This window comes from Plodia interpunctella, chromosome 5, assembly GCF_027563975.2.
Source record: "Plodia interpunctella isolate USDA-ARS_2022_Savannah chromosome 5, ilPloInte3.2, whole genome shotgun sequence".
Lineage (NCBI taxonomy): Eukaryota > Metazoa > Arthropoda > Insecta > Lepidoptera > Pyralidae > Plodia > Plodia interpunctella.
Window position 1 is genome coordinate 2395264 of NC_071298.1, and position 17797 is coordinate 2413060.

Consider the following 17797-nt stretch of genomic DNA (forward strand, 5'->3'; position numbering starts at 1 on the left):
GCTTCCAAACGACTGAACAGACTCATTAAATTCTCTATCAAATAAAAAAAAAAGATCAAAATCGGTTCAGCCATTCGGCTTCTATGATGCCACAGGCAGACATCCCCTGCTCTCCTTCTGTTATCGGGGGTTAAAAAGAATAGTAATACAGTAGGTAGTTCTGCACATTTTTTCCCAATCAAATTAACTCTTTATACTGCCTAAGTAACAGCGGACTGCGCGGCAGTAGATGTAAAAGAAATACCTAAAAACTTTCTTTATAAAGTTTTGTGCTCCATCATATTCCACGTCAAGTTTGACCTTCGCAAACGAAATCAAATTACATTACGGTCGTTAATAAACGAGAAATGCTGAAAATGAACATATCTACCATGATGGTCTGGCAGCAAAGAAAAAACTAGTAAGTGCCAACTGCATTTCATCCGTCACAGACTGTGAAAATCAATCAAGGGAGAGTGCTATATTTCTACATTAAAGTTTTATTCAATCGAGGATACACATAACTTATTGACATCAAAACTTACTTAAAAATAAGTCCAACCGATTTTCAAAGCGCAGGTGAAGAAGCGGTGCAACAAACTTCACCGCAACTTTTCTCCATTAATTAACAAATGGATATTCCATATTCATCCCAATTTAACTCGCTCGCTATCTTTCTTATTACAGGTTAAAAATTTCGAATGACAAATAGCTACCTATTCCAAATCTTCAAAACATAAACGTAGTATTGCACGAACTTACATAACCTTACGATACGATATCCTAGCGTATAGTAAAAATATGTCAATTCACAAGATAAACATGCCCGGGCCATCCCTTATCTCGCATCTCTTCTGGCACACCGCCAGATTTTCCCATACCGAGAACCCTAACCCAGCCTGCTTTGATTGCCTCAACAAGCCTATTGTTTCCTTCCCTCCACTCCTCTCGCCAATTTGCTGGTGTAATAGCTCAGCGATTCTTATTAACCTGCCACGCGAAGGACTGTTCAATGTTAGTGTCGCTTGCATCTTTGAATGCCTCTTTATTAAGTTGACATGAATTGTTGAAGTTCGTTTTTGATTGAAATGTGTTATGTATTCCACCGTCTTATATCACGATTATTATATAAGACGACAAGTGGAAAGAGGGATACGAATCAGGTGTCAATCGTCGCTATGCCAAGAACTTGCTTTTGTTATTTGATACATTTTCACGTTAGGAATTATGTATATGGCGTGAAGTGAGTTAAATTTCTAACGGAATATCTGGACATAGCTGACGTAGAAAGCAAATATATTAAAGCGCTAATCTTGACATTCGCGGGAGAAACACGCGGCCATATTCCCCAAGACATTGTGTATTTTTAATGGACAAGTCTGGCGGGGAGGTCCTATTTTATTCAGCGGTTTGGTTTTAGTTGTCTATGGCACACAAAAGAAATTCAGGGAGCTAAGGAGGAAAACCCTGATAATATCACGGTGCAAAATTGCAATTCCTACTGATGAAAAATCACTCAAAATAAATGACAAGTGAAAGAAACCCACATGCCATATTCGATACTTACGATGTTATGTATATTCTCGATGTGTAGTGATTCAATAATTAGGAGACCCGCCTATGAACATTAAGGTCGCAGATTCGAATTCTACTTGAGCTTGTATACCGATCTGACTCATGTTTAGTTTTAATAGACCACCACTGAACTGGTGAAGGAAAACATTGTAAAGAAACCTACACTCTTAATGTTAATCGTTAATGACATATGGGCTAGTTTATGAAATATGAAATGCAGTGGCAAACCACTCCCTTAATATTGACCAGAAACTCTATGCGTCTATTACATTCAAAATGCTGGTAAAGTTGTTCTTAAATAAGAAGCGTATAACGAGGTTACAAGAAAGCACAGCTTGTAACCTCGTTATATTCAAAGAAATATTCATAATCGGTACGGTCAACTACAAGACAAGTTACCCGACATATACCTCCTTCCCTTTGCGTATAGTAATAGCGGGGAATTTCCAATGTAGTTGGATAAGTCGTGTGTGCTGTACATGAGCTTCATGATAGTCTACAAATACAATAACGACCCTTTTTCAACCCTCTCTGGGGTTAAGATACTGTGTGCTCACGTGTTATATATAAATGTATTTATTCTACAGAGAATAAATGACGTGTTTCGAAAGAGTATATTCAAGAGTGTTCGTGGAGATCATGGAGTCTTTTAGGTATCATACATATATATTTTTTATAAATAAAATAAATATTTTTGATAGATATGCGAATATAATTGTAATAATTTCCATAATTTGCATATACGCAAACGATATTAGTACTAATAATTTATATACTTTATTTCTATTTATATAAATAATCGTATTATAACGTATTACTATAGACTAAACAAGTACTATTACAATATTTAACAAATTCATTCGTTTACTAACATTAAATATTTTTCGATTATTTGTGTCATCTGTCCTGAATTAACCTCGACTATGCAAACCCCTTATAACGAGAAGGTTGGATCCGCCCTTGATGTGGTCGCTATTAGAATGATGTGACGAATATGGAATAATATAAAATCTTCTGGTAAGCACATAGATGATGGATGGGCATATTTAGGGCGTTGTTCGACAACTAACATTCAGGACATGGGACATTCAGTAGCTAATGTATTGCCCATTGAGATTTATCCACAAAGTGTGGCGGTGTGACCGTTCTACATCATATATTCTGTGTGTCTTGCGAGTGTCAAGTCAATATCAAAATCCAAACATAACGGAGTGCTTACTACAATTACTGTTCCAAAATAAATATAATAGAAAGATTTATTACGTATTATAATTTTTTTTTAATTATCTACTCAAGAATACACTTATGAACTGTTAAAAAATAAAAAATATCTATATTAAAACAATTGTTTATACAGATTAACTTTTTTTATGGTATTTTATTTGTTGTTTTTCTAATTTCTATTTGATTTTGATATTTTTGGGTAATCTGTGCCATAAAGTTTATTCTGCAACGAAATATCTTTAGTTAGATCATTTTGTTCAGTTTAAGTCTACACCTTACGGCGCGGTTAACCGTAAATAACTTATAACAAAAATAACCACAGCTCACCCTCATTGCTTAAAGACTCGAACTATTTTACTTGACTCACTTAGACTTTAAGTATATTTTATACATAAATTGCTATGAAACTATGTAAAAATGCAGGATATTTTTTACAACACAAAATTTATGACCATATTTGGAAGATCAAAGATCATAAAATTTGTGAACACAAACAAAAAAATCTGTGAAAATATAATAAATATGGACAAAATGTAATAATATCTGACAAATCAAATCGGATTTACTTATCTCCGATCTACGATAGGATCTTCCAGTCTATTATATCATTCAAATGAGCCGTATTGATATGTATAGCGGTGCAAAATTTATTAATCTAATAAAATATTCCACAATCGAATCAATAAATCGGTCATCAAGCTAATAATAAATCTGCAAGTTTATAGATTTTTTTATTACACCAAGCTAATATAACTATGGGAGGCCTAAATAAGACTCGTATCTCGAGCCATCAATGAACAATGAACTCGCGCCATAACTGCATCCCACGTTAATAAAGCCTCATATTGCAGCATTGTGTAGTTTAGATAATGCGAGCAAATGTGCGAGTCAACTCGCATCACATAGTTCTCAGATTGTGTTGATATTACGAGTAACTCGCGCTTTTATGCAGTTTATGCGATTCGCTGGTAAAACCAACTGCTTTATACTTGCAATTCTGTTTTTGGATTTCATGAAACAGATGAAACACTAGGCTGGGCAAAAGCCGTCGTGAAAGTCCCTTGTTCAAGAGTCAATTAAAGATATTTTATACAAAGTTCATTTTTAACTTGACACCATATAATAAAAGCCGTTTCCACAAAGAAAAATTGCCAATTTTTGCAAGCAATTTTTTCCGGAAAGTCGATTCGAGTCGTCGAAGAATCGAACATATTGATAAAATTTTCAATTATGTTTGTGATCTTAGTATAGCATAATTTTGCATTATTTATTAAAATAAGCGGTAATTTTGATATATAAATAAATAAAATATTTTTTTATTCGTGCAGCTGCCGCTCAAGTCCGTAGCTCGCCCGCCATGTCTAAACTATTAAAAATCCAGGATGGATGTGTATGTTTATTGTATGGTTTAAGCTTTTGTTTATAAATGCCTGGTGGGCGTCCGCTGAAAATAGACAATAATATAAATAGTTTATTTCTAGCGTTTGTTCATTTCTAGGTAGGAATTCAAAACTTGTTGCCAATACGCGCTATATAGTGTCAAATGTTAATCGATTTTAGGGTTCTTTTTGGATTTGTCGTCACTTTTAACAAAAGAACTTTTTGAAATGGCACGTACTTTGCATTAAGTTGTAGACTTTAGAGTAATAAACGAAATATGAAGTATGTACGAGTAGTATCATGTATGTGAAATTTTAACAAATTCAAGAGTTCGATGATTATCAGATTTTGTCACATGTTTTGCGTGTGTAATAAAAATTAAGTAAATAAATGCAGACTGGAAAGAATTGAAGAAGAAATATAAACGCAGGTCCGAAATACTATTCAATTTTAGTGTTTTTTTTTTTAATTTGAGAGGAATATTAAAAGTATGATTTTTTAGAAAAAGTTGCGTGTGCGTGGTTTGTCCATTAATAATTTGGCTAGTAAGAAACATCGTATAAGCGAAACGATAGATGATAATTTATAACGATAAGATGAAACCAAGAAAACTTTCATTACTTAAGAAGCCGTAACTTTAACCGACCATGACATTATAATCTAATTATCATAACCATTATCCTTATCATATAGATAACAACTCACCTCAAAATCACGTACAGTTAACAGAATATGAACTTGGCAGGATGGGTACTGGTGGATAAGTTAGGTACTGGTTTTCTTTGAATTTCGTCAGTGTTTATTCTGTTTACTGTACACATAAGGTAAACATGTTTGCGCTGGCACTTTACTGATTGTGATATAAAATTTAGTTGTTGTAATAAAGCTTTATTTACAAATTCTTATTGACATTCTGGATCTCAAATATATTATGTTGCAATTTTTTATTTTATTTTAATTCAATTTTAACTTCCTAATATAGATTTCCTTGACACTTAAATGTTGTCTCTTGCTTGCATTCATTCATTCATTCATATATTCATAACTGGACTGGAAAGAAGTTTGCATCGGATCGGTCTTTAATGGTCGGAAATTGGTCCGTCTCAATCAGTATTTCTATATTTCGGAAAAGACCACCAACTGGGAAAGTAAACCGTAAGTCTGATCGGGAAAATAGACCAATCGTTTCCGAGGGATAGACTCTTTGTGCAAAGGTTCGAATAATTACTAGTAAATAATACAACCCTTTTATTTGCAACTAAAACTTCGACTGGAAGTACTTCCAGTCGAATACTTATGTCACGGCCACCGCATTATGTGTGCCCTACATAACTACTACTAGTAAATGTAATAGTTCTATACACTTTTTTTGTGCGTTGCTAAGGAAGGTATTCCACTTGTCACAATGCGATCAATTGCTAGTGATGCAGAAATATTAGACCTTGACAAATCATCTTGAATTCGATAATATCGATAGCAATATCTTAAATATTGATAACGAGCGGCTTGGCTCGGCTTCTCTCGGGTAAAACATAATACATTTTACACCTAAACCTTCTTCAGGAATCACAATGTCAATTGATGAAACCGCATGAAAATCCATATGTAGTTTTTGAGCTTATTGAGAACAGACAGCCAAATAGACGCGGCAAAGGACTTTGTTTTACGAATATAACATGTACGGACTAGAATGTTGTCTTAGTAATACATCTTAGTAATTAATACTTACTTAGTGATTTTCACGGTTAAACTATCGATCTACTTTTTGCGCTAATACACAGATATAAAAAAAAATATTTTTGTTAGACCGCTAATAAAATGTCGCAGTGGTAACTAGATCACAGCCGCCGAGCGGACTTAATTAAAAGGCTTAAGAGTGTCTGTCTTGGTGTCTCGGGTAATTAGGTTGACCAATACAAGGGGTTGGGCGAGGTGAGAGGGTCAGAGAAACATAAAGCTTAACTGTGGTTACAATCAGGTTGCAAAAGCGACGTTTTGAATAGAAAGGTCTAATATTATAAATGTGATATTTTGTAAAGCTTCTACAAATCCCAAAAATGTCCTTCCTTCGACTAAATCCTTATTTGTAATAATAATATTTTCCATATATTCCGGTGGCTGCGCCTATTTCTGTATTCGTAGTTCCGAATTTTACATTGTAATAGGTATTTAAATAACAATAGATAAATTTATATATATTTTCTTCAGCTGCATTAGTCAACAGCGGCCGTCCAGTTACCTGATAACGTAGTGGATTATAAAGTCTTTGTTACCTATCGATGTCACGAATATTTTAATTTCCATTTCAATTGTTCGAAATCAACAACAATTTGCCACAAAAACATATAGAAATATTCAAAATTAAAATTCGAAATTAGACTTAAAAAAAAAGAAATCGAGATTTCGATCAACCAAAATATAGAAATAAAAATAATCGTAAAAAATTAATTAAATTAAGAGTGAACTCTTTTGAAATTCGTTCTATAACCATTCGTTCCCAGCTATACAAACTGAAATTAAAAATATGGATCTCTTCATAATGGCAATACCTATAAAAGCACGACGCGTGGGCATATTCAAGGCTATTTTAAATTTGTTCCCAGGGATCGAACGACCAAATGCCAGCTATAAATCCAGCTATTTATTTCCAATGAATTAATTAGTATACTCTCGAGAGCTATAGTTTGTTACGTATAAATGTAATGTCATGTTTGACATTAATTAATTTCAACAATGTCGGTTCTCATTTCACGCCATGAAATATTGCAATTATCCTACAGCAATACTCGAAATATTGTCAATATTACCAGGGAGTACGAATTGATCGGCCTTGCTATTTCACCGAGAAAAAAGAAGATTCTGAACCAAAATCTCATTGATATAGTTGCCTCATTATTCAGTGTCCTTATAAAGTTCAAATTCAAAGGCCATCTTCACAACAATACAATCAGACGTACAAATCAAACAAATTACTCTTTTCCGCCTTCGTAGCAGTCTTATATGCCAAGACATTGCAGAGCGCCAAACGGGTCGTTGCACTATCGATTAGAAAATGTCCCAGTTGAGATAAAAAAAGGGCCGCTAAGTGCCCTCCAGATAACGTCGCATTGAAAAATTGGGCCGCTTTTACTGTGTGGCAGAAGCAAAGATTTTTCAATGTAGATGAACTCATGCAAAGGACAAAGGCGTCAAAATTTGCGAGAAATTATTTTCGAACAATACATTTTGCGACCGATTACACTTAATGTTGATTCAACAGGTGACGGTAGATTCTTACCCTTAACACAATATCATAAAGACTGCCCTTTGTTTGTAATGGTGTAATGATAACATTTTTTGGATACTTTGTACCAAATCTTTGTATTCTTATCTTGTAATTCTTTACTTAAAATTAAGGCGACGGACAAGAATTTAGGAGTTACGCAACGGGCAAGCATATATGTCGAAGTAGAGGGAAGACCTTTCCCGTGAGACACCAATAAACTAATTGAAAATATTAATACAGTCGCCAAACACACTGGCACGCGTCAGCATTATCATTCATACAAGCTCAACTGTACCAGAATATTTGGTATTTTCTGGGCCATTGGATAAAACATCATCAGTTAGATCAATTAGAATAATAAATAAAATTAACTTAGGTTCATAGGTTCATTTGCTAATACTAAATTGTTCAAAGTGTATGCAGCCCTATCTCGGACGTGCCTAACAGTCTGCCGCATGCCGGTAGCGTCTGCTATTATCTATTATAGATGACTATATTTTGTTTGTACAGACATCACGTCAAACAACCCATTGCAAATTCGCAACTATTACCGCCATATAAGAATCCATGCAGTAACTTCATACAGACTTATTCTAGTACGATCCAGATTATATTTTGTTCGGCAGTGAGCGCGAGTTTGAATTGGATTCAGATTTCAGACCTCCACTGAAGTGTAATGTGTGATTGCTACTTCCATATTTCTGTTCGGTACAGAACATAACATGATCCTGTACAATCAACAGAACATAACATGATCCTGCTTGGGCTTAAAGCGGCAGGAGTAGAGGCGAATTTTCAATGATTTCGCCCCAATATTGGGGTGATGTTGAATACATAGATGATCTGATGCTTGTTTCTGATTAGGTACGTGATTGTGTTCTCGCTATATCGATAGAGAATAAGTAGTCTTCATCTGAATATTTATAAAAGAAAATGGTTTATTTGATCCTATGTTTTATCTTAGTTGATCAATTCAAAAGCTAATAAGTCATGAAGGCTGTTTGTACAGTCGTAGTGAGAAAAACATTAATGCCTGTTATCCTAAACTAGAAGTATGGCGATACTTTCCAGCCCGATAAAAAAAAGTGCGCTGACGAAGACGCGGGCAAAATATATTCAATAACGCCAAAAAAAACAGACACATTGAATACTCGCTAAAATATTATTTAGTGTAGAATTCAAATTAGTCCCAATTATTGCTGCAAATGATATCGTTTAAAACCTCCACAGAGAACACAAACATAAAAAGAGCAAAGTTCCTACCTTGTTTACGACATCGTAAACTCAACATTGCCTCGATTATAGTGGACAGATTTGGTGGTCACGAAATAAAATTAGAATAATTTAATTTCCTTGATTAGAGACGGGTATTTTTCGATATCGAAGCATACTTGTGTAAAGATCTACATCTATACTTGGGAGGAAAAATAGCAACTATAATAAGTAGAACTGTAGGATTAATTTGAAAATTTGCAATTAAAGTTTTCTGGACTTGACCGAGTCCCTTGCCTTTGAACTGAATCGCGCGTCATACCTTAAAAATAATAAAGTATATATTACAAAGATATCATGTGATATTATAGAAATCATCCCACTTTTGTTTCAGTTGGTACCGCCGACCGCAAATAGAATCTGCAGGGGCGATCAGAATTCAAGCGAATTGCAAGGACGTGAACAGGGGTTACAGAACATGTAATGCATGGTTTACACGTTGCCAGTTGTTGACTGACAGTAACATACAGCTTCTCGTATTTTACACATGGTTCATGTCATGGTATGGACCACAAAATATCATCCCATCGATGTTGTACAAAATGACTGACTACGACTGCACGGATACAAACGAAAGTACATACATACAAACGGTAGAATGAAACCTGAAGAGCAGTTTTGATGCTGAAATTCCGACGGGGATGGTGCCCCGTCAACTTTATACATTGCTCAATTATGTCTTGTGTCAACACCAGTTTCACGTCAATTCTAGGCCATGTCATTGAATGTCGGCAACGTTGGTTCAAAATGATAGATATATTATCTATATAATCTATCTATTATATTGAACCAACGTTGCTGCAGCAGGCTTTGTGATACGTCTAATTTATGGTGCGAATGCAGTAACATCACAGCTACTCGGCAGGTGACTCGCACGCCAGCTCGCAAACTCTAAACTAAGCATAACAGTGCTCTAAGCAGGATGTTAAAGCTTACATACTACGCCACACTCATTGGTATTTTAAGAGTACACTGTGTGCGTTGCGGTTAGAGATCAAAGCAAGCTTGCAACTTTTGATTTTGAACTACTGCATAAATGTTAGTCTCTTAACGTCTGTTAAAAAAAATGTTTGCAATTTTCCGCAATTAATCAAAACATTATATTATATACATGACATCTGAATCGAATTGAAGAATTTACTACATTTAAAAATCTCACCTAGCCTCATCGCCAAAAAACCTTAATCAATATTTTTTTCATACATGTACAATATTTTTTTCATACATGTACCTACAATATATTACGAAACACGAGTTTCTAGAAAATCATTATTTTTAAGAATCATTACAGGTTTTCGAGCAAATTAATAATAAGAATTTAAAGCAGTATTTTTTCTTCTTATTTATGCTAGTATACTCTTGCCAATGAAGTTTTTTTATAGCCTGTTTAGATCTAGGCAAAGACTGAAGATGAAATTAATTAAAAGGAAAACCTTTTTTATTAATTTCAGTAATTTTCTAGAATCTAAGTTCTAGTAAATCTAAGTAGTTCTTCAACAATGGCAGTAACATTTTTTTCACGACTTCTAGCTCTCATAAAGAAACCATAAAATGTCCTAGACAAGAAGCCGTCAACAAACAACGTTAAGATAAACCTGATTTATTACGCATGTGTTAGGTACGTCACTTTAATATCTGGGTCAGAATTAGGGCGCTGCCACCCTGTCACCCAAACCGCGAACGAGACAGCAGTCCACATTATTGAAAGTCAAATAGTGGAGGGTCTTTGTAACTTAACGGATGGTCAAACGACATATCGGAGAGAAAAATATGTATTGTGAACTCCACATTTGATTTCTATATTGTGTAATACTTCGGAAGTATATAACAGGACAGGTCTAGCAACTAAATTCACTACTATTTATAAAACTATACTAGATAGATAATTATTCTGCTCACAGTAAATTCAATTTCTACCTATACAGGTCACATTTTATCATTACGAATATATATTATCGATATTAGTTCCATAAAATTAATTATTTGTTATTATTATTGTAGTAGTTTTCCTTGTCTTGCACTTCAATAGCCGTAGTAAGGTATAGAAACCGTCACATGATATTTGAAAATCTTGCAAACCTAGCAATAGGTACGATCGCGAAAAATATTACAACACCTATGAAATAATTCAAATATGTCCAGATTAGGCTATTTGGGTACAAAAAATACAATGCTTAAAGGTATTTAAACAATACACAATAATTAAATGTCACTTTAAAAATCAGTTTTATTGATTACGCGTTTTTTGTTCTGATTAAAGTATATGGGTTAGAAATGGTTTTTGACTCCAAAATTTTACGTTAAGACAAGCTCCATATAAATTTTGACATAAGAAAAAATATGTCATTTGACTGCTTAGTCGAAAAAAAGTCGATTGGCTAACGGTAAGTGTGATGTAACCCACTGTACCGAACACTATGCAGAATTTGTTTTTCAATTTAATTAAAATTCTACGCCAGCACAACAGACATTACAATTCAAATTGCGCGTCATTGACATTGAGGCAGACATCGAGGCAACGTTATATTTATTGTTCTAATGCCAGGTATGATCTATACGACATAACTGTGTCTTTGGTATGACATCACCGCTGTTATATGCAATTTCGATGAAAATAGAACTCAAGAATAGGCACTTAACTAGTTACGCGGTTCAACTCGCCGTATGCGGTCAGCTTGTAAAACTAATTTCATAAAAACATGAATTATTATATAATATATTGACTGGTTGTTGCTATAAGCACGGTCATAAAGATCAGGCACTCGTGGCTAATAAATGATACACCACCCCGCACCCCTTTAACCTGGACACTGACGCGTTTCATATTGAACTTATACAAGGGTATTGCTAAATCTATCCCCAAGTTCAATAGGGTAACTATTTACCCGGAGAATCATAGAAGGCATTTGACCGCGTCTCGCAAACATTGACTGGCGAGACCAACAATGACAGTGGCACTTAATAGGCGTCTGTGAGGAAATTAATGATACGTAGACGCCAACGCTAGTAATATGGTCGAACAAAGTTGTAATTAGCGTTCGATGGAACAATTAGTGACTTGCATTTCAAGGCGTCCCGCAAGGTCGGGTGATAGGATCGCTAGGATAATGTGGTTAATGAACCATCAAATAAACAATAACTTACTTAGTGATTAAGGTTTCCTATTCAGGATAAAACGTTTAGAAATCTTATTAATGAGCAGTTTAGTTTACTTATTACTCAATCGACCTTTCAAGATTTAGAAACTTTAGAAAAAATTACATTAGATGTAAGGTAATTTTTACTGTGGATTTCCGGAGACAAAATTTTTCTTCCAAATCAAATTCCTTAGGTACGGGGAGAAAGTAAAAGTTATAAGCCGTCATAATTGTGCCATCAAAACTGCTTTATATATACAAAAGTCTTTACTACAAAGTCAGATGATGTAGCATTTTGTTATATACTACAAGCAAGTAACTGGAATTAATGTGAAAATATTTTCACAAAAACGAAACACCAGAGAGAATTAAATTTTCATGAAAACTTTGTTGGACGATTTTAAAATTGCATGGGCAAAGTTTGGTCGATTCTGGCAGCTACATATGAAACAGTATTGCACAAAATAGCAGTTGGAAAAGTGATTACTCAACCGGTGGGTTATTGTAGTAATTTATTATCTAACTTCCGAAATGTTGACGTTTGTTCGTCCCCCGTTAATTTATTTACCACTCTCGTGAGAATAACATGATAACAGGGCTATAAGATATTAATAAAGACGAATAATTATTAGAGGTTCAGTGAGCTCGGTAACGTAATAGTTCACCCGCTTACGATGGTTGCGATTAAGACCTTAAGCCACTTTCGCAATGGAAGGTGACCAAAAAAATGTATATCAAACTGTGTAATAGGTTTTGCAGACAAATTTTGTATTAGTATAATGAATATGCTCATACAACCACATGCGTAAAATTGTATGTTCACTAGAACAGGTTATATAAATCACTCATCTCGATAAATAGCATATCGCACGTACGCACCCACGCACTAACGCGATTAAGATTTCGCCATCACTTCTATTGAAGGCAATATACTGTGACATACAGCTGCTCCTAGTTAAGTTTAAATTGGGCGCCCATTAGGTGTGCCAAGAGGCATTCAAGTATACGAAAATTGTGATATACACTCCTGAGAGAATTTTGTGTTAAAATGGCCGTATCTTAGATTGAATTCTATCCAGCCAATTTTTTTCGAGACGCTTCATTGGATACTAAATATTTTCTCGCCAGAACCAAGCCACTTCGACTTTTACGTGAATCTTTCATCAACATGCTCTAGCATATCATGCAAAATGCATCATCATCCGAATTTTGATTAATGATATGCCTAACAAAACGAATTACTTGCGATTCTCCGAGATTTTCTTCATGTTAGGACCTCGAACCACTAGATTGGGACCCTAAATGCAAGCGATCAGTTGAGTATATGTAGTAGTCTGCTGTATATACTCAAACTATGGCTCGTTTAAACTGGATAGCATACTTCTAGAAAAGTTAGAAGTAAAGACACGAAAAAAGGTGAGGTCGGTCCACAGAGGAAAGAAACAGCAATATAATAGAACTTTGTAAGTACTATGCTTCAAAAATTTCTTCGGAGTGAATTTTGAATTTTGTTGGGTATATGGATGCGATCGATTTTATCGTGAATGTCTCTAAATGTTGTTCTGTCTTCCTAAATAAATTGCCAAATAATAAAGCTCAGTTTTAATACTTGTTGGAACATGCTAAATATAGAAATGTTAAAATATACGCCAAGTCAAGATATACCAGACCGCCATCTCTCAAAGGTTAATGAGGCGCGAATCGATCGGCTTTTAATGTTCATGCTTACGTAAACTAAATGTCATTTAATTTTATCTACGCGGTTCAATATTTTTTTTTTTCTTTATTATTCTACGACCTACCGCCTGGCTGACGTCAATCTTACTAGGGAATGCTTCTTTGCCTATAACTGACAAGAATGGCTGGTAAGTAGGTTGACAAGATATGAAGTCCATTGGTCGCCACGTATGGTATCCACGGAAGGATTTAGAGTGGTCCTATTGCAGGGCGGGAATGGCCCAGGCTCCGTCGATCAATGGCTGAGGAAGGAACCGCGAAAACGCTCAGATAAGAGAGAGAGAGAGAGTTATACACATACCTGTATCTGGAACATGGAGATGGAGTCATCCAGCATCTGCACCCGGACGGCGAGCATCTTGCCGCCCTTCTTCGGGGTGGGCGGCGGAGTGCGTGAGCCCCCTCCCGCGCCGTCCACCCCCGCTGGCGTGCTCGCCGAGTGGTGCATGCGGCCTGACAAATTTTATTTGTAAGTGTATTTGATGCCAAGTACCACAGAAGAATAAATAAATAAATATATTAGGACAAATCACACAGATTGAACTAGCCCCAAAGTAAGTTCGAGACTTGTGTTATGGGATACTAACTCAACGATACTATATTTTATAACAAATACATATATAGATAAACATCCAAGACCCGGGCCAATCAGAAAAAGATCATTTTCCATCATGACCCGACCGGAGTTCGAACCCAGGACCTCTCGGTTCAGTGGCAAGAACCTTACCACTACGCCACCGAGGTCGTCGATATTTTAAAAAAATCAGTATAATTGTTACTGGCTGCTAAGTTTAAAAAAATGTTTTAATCAATCCATGATATTATATATGATGACTTCTATTCCATCTTTTTCTTGACATGTCGATGGCATTCCCAATAATATATTCAAATTTTCCCCGAAAATTGTTATACCATTCAAATCAATATCTTACAAAATGTGACTATATAAGTAAACACTCAAGTCACTTCTTTCTTTTGAAGTCATTATGGCTACTTTATATATGAGACCAATGAGTGACCACATTTATCCCTTTGTCGTTTGCCTCATAGGGCGGGCACTGAAGCGAAAGGAAATGGTTGGATTTTGTGTTAGATAATATAGCTTGGAGAAAGATGGGGGGGGGGATACATTTATACAGCAGTGGGCCGAAACATTTTAAAAAATGTTGCAAAGTAAATAGGAAAAATTAGTTCAATAATAAATTAATAGGAATTGATTAACTGGACGAGATAAGTTCACCATTGGGTTTACATTACTCTTTATTCCCTGTGCTTTGTTGTATTTTATTATAGGCAATAAAGTTATTTCAAATGAAAAATGTTTTGGGGCCTTAATGTAAGCCTTATTCCCTGAAAACTGGTTTTAAGTTAAACATTGTATAAAAGGCCTAAAATACTGTTGATTGTGCTCAATGAGTAATTCACGGAGGAGTGTTAAGTGTTTCAGTAGACTTGCTGGGGTCCAACACATGATCAACATACATCGGCGAATAACATTTGGCAATGAACTAATAACTTGAAAAAAATATTTTCGTTTATCATAATTTTTTGAGGTATTCCTCGAAGCGCACTTGTTTTGAGCGCACCCGTCGAAGCGCACATAAATTATTCTTCGAACCGCACCAGGAATACAAAAAATATTGAATTTTATTTTAAATGCAATTGTTTTAGTAGTATAATGCATGTAGGTTTCTTTAAAATTTTGTACGTCCATCCAAGGACAGGGCATAGTGAGACTGCTTAATTGTAACATGCTGACATACCTATGTTCAACAATAAAGACATTTTGTTTTTTAAATTTGAATTGAAATTTCGTTCTTCGAAGCTCACCCTACTTGCCTACCCTGTATTTTACCCTTGTAGTGAATTAACTAGGGTACTTTTAAGTACCAGTAATGGTACTACATATTATGGTGAGTAAATAAAGTTTATTATTGTAGTATCTCCTTTTAAAAATTCACGCCACTAAATCCTTTCTTTGAGAGGCTTGCGTGGGGATATGGATCCAAAACGTAGAGGCTCTTTAGAGTTTTGATGTTGTGTAGGTCTCCCGCCAAAACCAATGATATGCCCATGAGCAGGTCGCGGCGGGAGTGTGAACTATTGCAGAGTAATGGATAGAAGTACCTCATCTATAGAATTAAATTTGGATGGACTGAGAATAGACTATTACAAAACGTTTGATCACCTGCCATAATCATTATTATTAATTTTACGTCACTCTAATGGTCATGGTCATGGTACAAGCAGGCATGTGAGAATTCCAAAATTTCTAAACATTTGTTATTTTCAGAGAAACACACATTTAAACTTCTTGTGGCACTCACCAGGCAGAGTGTGGTATCCGATGGTGGACAGATGTCCGGTGGAGTTACAGCTACCCGGTGGCAAGTCGGAGTCCATCATATTGCAGTCTCATTGCCTCTCGCTGTGTCCAAGCTGCCTGTTCCCAGGGCCCATTTCAATGTTTTCACTACACTACACATCTATAGCAAGAGAGGATCCTCTGACTGGTCCTGTAGAGACAAATTAGCTACTGTTATTTATATTAATACCTTAATCACAAGGAATCGGGACAATGCATAAACAATTGCTATCTGCAGCTTACTTACTGTACTTGTCAGTAGGCAAAGGGTTAATGAGTATTATGTGAAAACATTTTAGTTTTTTTACATACTAGTATCATTATAATATAAATAGTAATACCTATATTACTAGATCATGGAAAATTCTATAAAAGGTATATCTGAAGGTATCTCAATCAGATTCTAATTGCAAACAATTTATCTATCATAAATAATTAAATAGATAGCAAGTTGCCTGCTAAATCCTATTTAACAAAAACACAATTTTATTAGATTTATTGATAAATCTCAAATCTAATGTAATCAGAGTAAGCATTATATTGAAATTATATAATCTCCTATTCATTTCAAATGTTTAGTAAAATTTAAGCAGACCAAACTAGGGAACCATTGTGAAGTATTTCTCATCTACAATTTTAAAAAAAATCTTTAGTGGACATGCTACAAATCTAATCCTCAGAACAAAAATTTTGGAAAAATAGTTTCCCTTTTTTGGTCCTAATAATAAGGAAAGACTGTAATCAAAATAATCAGCTATCATTGATAAAAACAACACTCTACTCATCAACACCAATGTGTTAAGTATTGGCTACAGTTTGAAATTTCCTTTATTTCTACCAATGTGATAAAAATTAACAGTTTTAATAAATAACTGTATATTTTAATTTGATATGGCTTATGTGTCAATTACAAATATTATATTTTTAATTTTACAAATATCTCCTTCCAAAGCCAAAATACTACACAATATTAGGAAATGAGTCATTTCAATGATTCATTTCATTTCCACAACAACAAATCATTAGCTTATGGATTCCTAGTAACTAAGTATTTATTTGATATTTTATTGCCCAACAAAATTATTTTATATAAATTAATGCCAGCAAAAATATTTCAATTCTTATCTGTTATCTATGAAATGAAGAACACTACATACCTGTTATGACAATTAACATCTCTGCACACAAAACACCCGAATAAATAAATATTAAGTTAATAAATCCAACAAAATTGCACTTATTAAGCACCACTGTCGCAAAATCAACTTATTGCATACTGGATGCAAAACCGGCGGCGCCCTACTTTACACCCTTAGACATAAATAGTTAGCTTCAATGCAATAACCAGAAAATAGGTCAACGGAGGTGTGCCCGCCCGGCCACCCCGAGAGAGACAACAAACGCACTGCCTTCACCAGCCGACGCGGATCTATCTAATAAGCAAATTTTATTACTCCTACTCCTTCAAACTATAAAAATGAAATAATATATGAGCACCGTAATTTGGCCTGTTGTAAGTAAACATAAATAACTATAACCACATCGTATCTTACTTTCTAACAGGGTCAGATGAGGGAGAAAACCGACGACGCACTGAAGCCCCGACTCCTGATCTGTCAACAGGCTCAGTCATTGATCTAATTGGTCATGTGAATTCTCAACACTTTCCATAAAAATCAAACATTTCTTGAACTCAGTCACTAAAATCGAATTGCACTTTTGTTTTAATTATGAGTTTTATATCGTAAATCAATCACAAACAGTTCACACACCCTCGCTCACCCTACGAGAGCAATGTCTAAGCGCCATATTTATTTACTTACAAAATGTTGCCAGTTGAAAGAATTTCTATTATAATTATTT

General features: G+C 34.9%; 1 protein-coding gene across 5 annotated transcripts in view; it reads right to left on the reverse strand.

The window, feature by feature from the left end:
• Positions 1-17753, reverse strand: part of LOC128670158 (FERM, ARHGEF and pleckstrin domain-containing protein 1-like) — a 58974-nt gene extending 41221 nt beyond the window's left edge. For 2 of the 5 annotated variants that reach the window (XR_008404731.1, XR_008404730.2), the window contains exons 1-3: positions 17488-17753; positions 15897-16085; positions 13871-14022 (exon numbers count right to left, since the gene is read on the reverse strand). Coding sequence is in view for 3 of the 5 variants with exons in the window: in XM_053745608.1 (XP_053601583.1) it covers positions 13871-14022; positions 15897-15975 (231 nt within the window). In the remaining 2 variants the exon portion in view is untranslated. Of the gene's footprint in view, positions 1-13870; positions 14023-15896; positions 16086-17091; positions 17450-17487 lie in introns of those variants that run through there. The other 3 variants (XM_053745608.1, XM_053745605.1, XM_053745606.2) reach the window with 2 other exon arrangements.
• Positions 17754-17797: the final 44 nt, after the last annotated feature.